Here is a 9,244-nt window from a genome sequence, read left to right as displayed (position 1 = left end):
ATAGATTCTCAATTTTACTCTCTCTTATTACATCTTGAGCTCTATCCATGGATCATCTCATTCTTGTGATTTGAACTAACCTAATATATTTTTCCTTTTCATTTATCAATGTTACTATGTATGCAAATAATGATGATATTACCTCCAACTCTTAATATAAGAGCTAGTTTGACATTTAATTTGATCTAAATATAAGATCCCAATCTACTTTGTCTATCATATTTATCTATTTTTTAAAGTAATTTTTGGTGGTAGTTACACATGTTAAATTTCCATCAAATGATAGTTTTAATTAATATACATGATTAACATGAATATTCTAAGAAAGACAACACCTATATATTATAAATAACTAAATTAAATAATTTTTTTAATCTATTTAAATTAGTCAATTAGTTTTTATATTAGTGGTTGAGGTAGTATTTGCTAGGGAAGAAGAACTTTTCTTGGGAAGAACTTTGTTTTTTTTGGTTTTTGGCAATAACCGAAAAAGCCTTGATAGAGTAATTAGAATGTAGGCCTAAAATCCATATTGGCCCATTGACCCACACGTAATGGGGCTAAAACCCAGCTATATATATGCATTGCGATTGCGCCCAACTTCAATTGCCAATATAGGTTGAGTCCAAAAAAAAAAATTGCCAATATAGGTATCAGCTTTGTCGGAGTGATGAATACGAGGAAACCATAATCTCAATCCATTCATTTCTTCATAGTCCCCCCCCCCCAACTAATTTTTTCTTCTTCTCTTAAAAAACATAGCATATGCTCAGTCTGTCACTTTTTCCCTATCACACGACTTAATCAATAAATACATTCAGAACTTTCAAAAACAGTCAGTCTGGAGAGAGACACCTAAAAAGGACCCTAAAGATGATAAAGAAGAGGCATATAAATTTTGGTGCTCTTCATGAAACAGTGATTTGTCTGCTTTCACTTCACTTTGAGGAGGAGGAAAATCGCCATAACATTTTATTTTCTCTCATGGCATGCATGAAAGTACAGTATCAAGAAGCTCCTCACTCCACTAACTTAAGTATACATCAATCTCAATCACTGATCAAAAAAATATAAGGAAACAAAAGGGGAAAAAAGAAGAAGAAAGAAAGTAGAACATCTCAACGCTACAGGAGCTTCAAGTTACTGTCATATCAGTGCCTAATGTACAAGATGAAGTTACAACAGAATATATAGACATTTCAGAAACTATCTTCAAAAATCAATGAATCTATTCTATGTCCTCAAATCCACACGTTCTCAAAAATATCAGATACCATCGCACACTTCTATTATAACCAAATCATGCACATACCAGAATCAAATCCAGAAGTATAGAGCATTGCCTGTTCATATAAATGTTTTGATCATCAGCATGTTAATCAGAACAAGTTCAATTGCAGAACAAAAGGCAATAACACCAGAGGATGTGTAGGTGTCTTACCTCTTTAAGAGGATCCAAAAGCCCATCATCATCTTTAGGTGGAGATTTCTTTGCCTTTGAACTTATAACCTCTTCCCTCATTGATTTGAGCTGGCTGAGTATTTCCTTCAAGAGCCTAAGCTGCTCTTCACCATCTCCATCATGTGTAATTCTTGCCTTGCCTCTGAGCTCTCTCTCCCCCTTTCCTTCTCAAGCCTCTCGATTCTCTTCGAAAGAAGGTGAAACTCCGCTTCCCCATTGCATTCCACACTTGTTCCTTCCATTTTCCGGCCAAACATACAAGTGATCTTGTTGTTATTATTATTACTACTACCATTTGGACTGTGTGCTTTGGTTTCCGTGTTTATGCTTAGAAACCTCATTACCTTTCCTGAATCATATCTAGAAAGTGCTTCAGCCTTTTCGTCTAACACTTCTGGGTCTGGTTTTGTTAACCTGTTATCTGAATCTGTTGTCCTCAACCTCTCTAGTCTATTTTTCCCATGCTTATTGGCTCCATCACTATCCCCAGGTTGTGGAACTTCAAACACATCATGCACATTTACCGAACAAGAAGGATCTGTAATTGCTTCCCTATTTTGTTGCTTATTAACTTCATGATGAACTTGATGTGAATTAATGCTAGAGATTGTCTTACTCCTTGCTCTAAATGATGAACATGATCTGTGTCTCCTGCCTCTCAGGTTTGGACCTTTGATTCCTTCTATTTCCTTACAATCTGATATCTCTTTCACTTTCTCATCTAACTTTCTAATCTGTTCCCAGTATGCATCAAGGGTTTCATGCGTAGATTCTACAGGGTTATTGGCAAAATCCGTGGTTTGTTGGATGGGTTTTTTCTCAGTTTTCTCCTCCTCTATTGTTTGAATCATATCTGTATGATGATGTGGACTTGGTGATCTTTCTCTCTTCCTAGCAGCTCTGAAGTTGTTCTTATTTACAGGTAAAGGAGGCAATGAATGGAGCCTTCTCACTGATTCATTTTCTGGGTTCTGATGATGTTCATCAGTTCCTTGAACCGACTGATTGTTATTATTATTCTCCTCCTGAAGCTCAAACTCACTGAGATTAGGATCACATCCAAGGCTAACAAGCTTTCTCTTATAAGCCTGAATTTGATTCTCCAAAGAACCAATCTCCATGTCTTTCTGGAACATGAGCTCTTCGAAGATCTCCAGAGTTGTCTCTGCATGTTCTAGCTTCTCCTCTGCCATTCTCTCATATTGTCGGGCCTCCATCTTCACTGCTGCTTTCTCTCCTTGTAAACGCAGAATCATGTCAAGAGCTTCACTCGCTGCTGTTGCAGAGGCTTCTCTTTCTTCATCCAACTCTACGTACAGCTTCTGCAGAAGTTGTTGCTGAGCCCGCAGCGTCTCCTTCATCGCTATAATATCACTCCCCGCCATTGTTCCACTGCTTGAGCTAGCTTCTGCCATCCTCAGAATCAATCCAGCAGAAGCAATCTCTTATTCTGATAAAAAACACCACAGAGGAATTCTGCATCACTTTCATGCTGGAAAGCATGGTTTTGTTTCCATTTCACAATTTCAAAGAAACTTAAATGAAACGATACAATCCTTAAATGATCAACTTGATGTCAGCAGTCAGCTTCATGTTTCAGCAATCAACATTAAACAAAATTCAGCTAGGATACGATCAGAGAAGCAACAAGAAAGGTATTGTTTGATGATATTACATTGTCGATGGAATGTTTGGAGATAGGAAAGCAGTTCCATGAAAGAATTTGACGTCATCTGTATCAGAAACACATCATCGAGCAGTGAACATACCTGCAGGGGAATCAAATTGCTCGTTCAGCCCAGAGCAGAGGAGGGAGGTGATCATCTGGTGTGATCGCAAAGGGGTAAGATGATTCTTTACGCAGATGAAATTCATAGGGAAATACAGAGCTTGCACTTCAAGGAAGCCAGCCTCTTGCTGTTTGTTGCTCCGAAAGAAAAGACGAGAAAAAGCGAAAAGAAAATGATGGAAATAAGAGAACCAGCACAGGCTCATGCAATATGAAAAAAACAGCAATTCAAGAACCAAATTATACCTTCCGGATTAGCATGTATTCATCAAACCGGACAAACAAGGAAAGCCCCAAGGAGACAAATACAGAAAAAAAAAAAAAGGGCCACAGGGTGTCCCCGGAAATTAATTTCAAGGCCACGAGAGGAAACAGGATTGAAAAAACAAACTTAAATCATTATTTTTTCTGGGTTTTCTACAGAAAGAACAAACAATCAAACCCAGACAACATGATGATTGTGCATGAACGTTACTGGTCTCGCATGAAGCCTCAGAAAGAAAATCAGAAAGTGGTGTCGTTGTTGTTTTAGGATTCTTTAGAATTTGCATATTCTCAGCGGTGAATAATGATTTCCATGTAGGGCCCTTGTCTTCCTTTCCCCAAGTGCTCGTAGCCCTTCTTTTTTTTGTATGTTTTTTCCTGCCTTCTTTATTATTATTTTTCTTTTTTCAAAAGGCCGTTGGTCCGTTCGTGGCAATATTTCCAACGGCTATAACAGGCTCCGATGACGACCGAGTATCGCCGACCATATTTTAGAACGCTGCCCAAACATTTCAGTCAACCTCCGGCTCCACACATGAAGAAGCCTGCTCTGCAAGATACACGCCGAAACGTGGACATGGATAAGTTTTGGGCAAAATATACTTTTTAGTCTCTTTAAACTTCGCATAGAATTTATTTTAATTTCTTAATTTTTGTAAATATTTTTTTCCTCTAATATTAGCATTTTTTTCATTGCGAAAAATGTCATCGTTTAAATTTTATGTGAGAAAAATCACACAGTTCTATATAAACAACTGATTTATTAAAAAAATCTCATAACAAGTGAGTAATTTGTAACTAATACCGCCATTTCCTGCATCAGAATTTACCGTTACATGTTACTTACTCGTGTATTTTTTTTTGGTAATTAAATTGATTATATGAAGACGTAAAGTAGCTTTTTTTTTAATATTGATAAAATATTTTTAAATGCTATATATTACCTCTAATTTTTTTTAAAATAATAATAACACAGAAAAATAGTTTTACTAGAAGATTTAAAAAAAAATTAAAGGATGAAATGTAAACTCCTACCATAAATTTTAACTCAAATTGTTGATTAGCTTTTTAATTATATGTGCAAATAGTTTTTTAAAAGCCGAGGGGCTTCCAAGACACCTAGGATTCATTTGATGATTAATACTATGGCACACCCTGTAAAGAAAATTGCGGAGTTCTGCTCCCCCATTAATGCTTTACTTTTTTAAAACTTTTTTAAAAGAAGAGATTAAAAGATATTTAAGGACCTGTTTTGCTAAAAAAAAAAAAAGATATTTAAGGACCTTTAAAAGTATGGATTATGATTAAGGATTATATAAATTCTAGAGATTAAAAAATGACCTATTTTTGGTCAGTAATCAACTTTTGTTTGTTTACTAGTCACCTATATTATCAAACTTACCGGTTTAAGCAACCTCGTAATAGAAATATAAATGTTATTTAAATATATTTAAATTTAAATAATTGAAATTAAATTCATCAACATTACTAATTTACCAAATTCAAGAAAAAAAATTCTATGACATTTATATATAAATTTATTAAACATAAATAAATTTAAAAAATTAGCAAAAAATTAAAAACAAATCAACACGATTTTATAAGTTAAAAATGTAAAAATGATAAACTCGGTGAGTGAACTCATACATTCAATTGAGTTTATAGCTAGTACGAATTTAAGAACAAATCGACACGTTTTTGTGAGATAAAAATATAAAAACATTAAACTTAGAGTGTTAACTTATGATTTTGACAACAATACTAATTACTACTTGACTTCAATTTTTTAAGACTCATATTTTCAATTTTTTAATGCTTTTTTTTTTAGTATTAACCTGTAATACTTTCAACGGATTTTTTCGTATTGAAATGCTGACAATAAGTCTTGAAAAGATCAAAGTTAAGTACGGATTGATTGTTGAAAAACTTATCTAATCCAACCTGTTAGGAATTTCCAAGTGTCCTCCATCACCAACAATTTCTCTTCTTCGCTAAGTTTTTTCCCCTCCTCTCATTTCCCTTCATGCGTCCTTAGCGGTTAGTTCTCTGAAACTTAATTTAAAATAACTTATGAATAATTTTTAATTATAATTTATAAAATATAAGGAAGTAAATATATTATAAGAATTTTATCTGAACTAACTAGTAGAGCTTTAATTTGACTGTTGGAATAAATGCTAATGGAAAAAAATATTATAGGAGACAGAATTTGATTGAACAAAATGAGTTGTAACAAATGTGACCTAAGTTTTGTCCATATATACACATATAATATGTTGCTTTATTTTTTTTGCGCCGACATGATATGTTTCTTTATTTAGGAAGGGGCAAAAATTGGTTTAGGTTTCTGACAAAAAAAATTAAATATAAATAATATTTTCAAATTTTATTTAAATATTAATAGATTTCAATAAAATTAATATTTATAAGCCAAATTTTTGTTTTTATAAGTCAAATTGCGTGACTAATAAGTTAAATTTATAAATTAATATTTACAAATCAAATTTTGATATTTATAAGTTAAATTAGTAATTCCTTAAAACTTAAAATATATTTACAAATCAAATTTTAATATTAAATGAAATTCAAAAATATTTTTATTTGATTTTGTCATCTAAGACCTATAAATAATTTTCTTAAAATATTACATAGAACTTAAAATATAGTACTTCTTTTGGTCCCCAATAAAAGTCGTTTCAAGAGGAATAATTTAATTCAAAATATACGTTATTATGAGAGTAATTAATATTTATTTATCAATTTTTTTTGTTTAAATGTAATCCCTTGTATTTTTTCTCTCTCATTCACAACCTCATTTAATATGGGTAAAATGAAAAAAAAATTTCAATTTGACACAAATATTTAATGAGTTAACTACTATTTTTTATTTTTACATATTAGTTAGAGTGACTGTAATTATGGGTTTGGATGGAGTATATTAACATGTTATATATATTAATAATCTATAAGCGAAATTCATCAATTGCTGCTTTGAGCCTTTGACAGCTTACCAATAGCGATTAGGACAGTCGGAGTGGTGTCCCTTCGTTAATAAAGGAGCGAGGGGCCTCTCTCTTTTTTCTTTTTTTTAATGCAGGCCTCTTGTTATTTATTACTAGGTGTAACTCCTTTATGTAGAGCGTTCCAAACTCAATTAATTAAATGAAATAGGAAACAGACTTTTTTTTTGGTTAAGATACAATTTTGAAGTTAATCTTATTTCTCACTTCTAATTTGCTCCTAATCTTTTAGTTATGTAATTTTACCCATAATCTTATTTCTCAGACATAATTTTTTCTTTTGCACCCAAAAAAAATTAGGATCAATGCAATTACCCTTAAAGATATCAAAAGCAAAATTACATTTGAGAAATAAGATTAAGATTAAAATTGCACCTTAATTCTATTTTGCTAACAAAATAGGAAACACACTCTGATCTTAAATACTTATAAAACTTAGTTGAGAAATTTATATTTTTGTTACAAGTATAAAATTTCAATCTTCTCTCTTGTAACTTTTTATCAACCAAAGTGGGTTCTTCTTGTTTCTTTCTTATTTATTTATTTCTTCCTTCCTTCCTTCCTTTTGCATGTACTGTGAACTTTGAAGTTCTCTACTTCTACATGAGAACAACAAAATCTGGAAAATTGTTTGGTTGCTCCCATTCTGGTTCTTCAAATATTAATTACCTCCTACTGCCATTTCAGATTCTGTAGTTTCTGATTTTTTTTTTCTTGATTCAGGACCAGTTCCGACCCACATCTCAAAATCTTTGATTTAGGAGTTTTCTTAAAGGAGAGATTTGTTTGTTAGTTTTGTGTTGTAGCTTTATGATTTCTTCAGAAATTCCAAGATCCTACTCAAATTTTGGGATCTAGCTTTTGGTGACTCTCCATGCATCATGCTGGTTTAAGCCATGAAATTCCAAGGATTATGAATTTACGATAGTGACTAGTTTGGTTGCTGAGGTTGATGACTACTCAATATTCAGATTCCTCGCTGTGGTTGGTCCGCCATGAACGGATCATAAGAGTTACGAAGCAGCTCTCAATTAGAGTTTAGAGGAAGCCAGTACATGTAGCGGCAAAAGGAATTGGTTGTTCCAGTGGGATGATAATTCACTTCTTGAATTGAAAGATGGATTAGGTGATGATGATATTGACCCAGATTGCACCGCACCTTAACGTCCTAATCATTCAAGTATATATATTGGATTGTTTTCAAAAAAATGTTATCCATATTGATTTTTTCAAAAAAATGTTTGAAGATTTTTAAAATGTTTATTATTACTAAACAAATTAATTTCTTTTTTATTTAAATCCTGTTTATCAGTTGTTATGTTATACAATTAAATAATCAGGTATATTATATTACCTCTTTTGGTCATTAATATAAGAGTTGACTAATTTGAATAGATTAAGAAAACTTGTTAAGTTAGTTATTTGTATTAAATATATGTTGTCTTTCTCAAAATACCCTTGCCAATTAAATATATTAGTTTTAACATTTGATAAAATTTTTAATACGTGCAACTACTATAAGGATTATCTTGGAAAGAATGAATAAATATAAGAAACAAACTGAATTGAAATCTCATATTAAGACTAAATTAAAAGTTAAACTAGTTATTATATTAAGAATTGGAGGTAGTATATTGAGGGGGAAAAACCTTATGATTACTTTATTACTAGCATCAAATTTTGATAAATTCGCAACTCTAAAGAAACACAAGTGTCAATCAGTAAAATGTACAAATGTGCCCCTCATAAAAGCCCAGGGGAGAATAAAAACTTCATACAATATGTTTGCATGCAAGTATTTAAAATCTCTACTTTTCCAGATGTTTCATTTTCATATATCTTGTGGATTTGCCTTGAATATTTTGGGTAACTTACCTCGGGTGAATTGTGATGGTTCAATCCCCGTTTCTTTTAAATTAAAAAAGATTACACCACTACATTATTATATTTTATTCAACCACTGCAAAAGAAAATAGAGGATTTGTACACAATTAGGAGGATGGTTATATTATAATTATATTATGTGGTAGATATTTCATCTTTCTACTAAAATCCTTCACAAACCTCCTACAAAACCTGATATGTTCTAAGAAGGATATGAATTCTTTCAATATAAAAGAATATGGTAATGATGAAATAATCTCAATATTTGTCTTATCGCCTCAATACTTTTCCTAGACACCAAATGTCCCAAAACAACACTTTTATCTACCATAAAATGATAATTTCCAAAGTTAAGTACAGGGTTATTTTCAGTATATTTACTAGGACTTTATCTAAGCTCTCTAAATATGCAGCAAAATTGTTACCATATACTGCCAAATCATTCATGAAAACCTTCATATTACTCCCTAAGGACTCGTTGAAAATTATCATCACTGCCCTTTAAAATATCTCGGGGCACCGCTCAAGACAAGTGACACTTGCCTATAGCTGAAAGTACCAAATCAATAAACAAGCTATATAATCAAATATATAGCTCGTTTGTTCGTTAGCGATAGCTCTACTTTTCTGTAGTCACAAATCAACCACATTTTAGGAAAGTGTTGAGCAGATGAGTAGAAAGAAAATACTAAGATACGTTTCCTTCTTTTTAAAAAAAAATTATATAATCAAATATATTAAAAACATTCCGTGAGGAAACAAGCTATATTTATTGGGAGAAACAATATAAGAAACAAAGTTATCAACATTTTTGCATTTGCGAAA

The 9,244-nt window shown here is 31.9% G+C and overlaps 1 protein-coding gene across 1 annotated transcript; it reads right to left on the bottom strand.

The window, feature by feature from the left end:
- Positions 1 to 1,548: 1,548 nt before the first annotated feature.
- Positions 1,549 to 2,914, bottom strand: LOC114733491 (uncharacterized). The gene has a single exon (XM_028920959.1). The coding sequence runs from the start codon at positions 2,875 to 2,877 to the stop codon at positions 1,549 to 1,551; it is 1,329 nt and encodes a 442-aa protein (XP_028776792.1). The 5' UTR covers positions 2,878 to 2,914.
- Positions 2,915 to 9,244: the final 6,330 nt, after the last annotated feature.

This window comes from Neltuma alba, unplaced genomic scaffold, assembly GCF_004799145.2.
Source record: "Neltuma alba isolate B1F8T4 unplaced genomic scaffold, ASM479914v2 tig00013008_pilon, whole genome shotgun sequence".
Taxonomy (NCBI): Eukaryota; Viridiplantae; Streptophyta; class Magnoliopsida; order Fabales; family Fabaceae; genus Neltuma; species Neltuma alba.
The sequence above is the reverse complement of the archived record's forward strand: the minus strand, read 5'-3'. Positions and strand labels throughout refer to the sequence as shown.

What these genes read in the sequence shown, in the direction of transcription:
- LOC114733491 (XM_028920959.1), bottom strand. Translation starts at nt 2,877, where the DNA reads ATGGCAGAAGCTAGCTCAAGCAGTGGAACAATGGCGGGGAGTGATATT.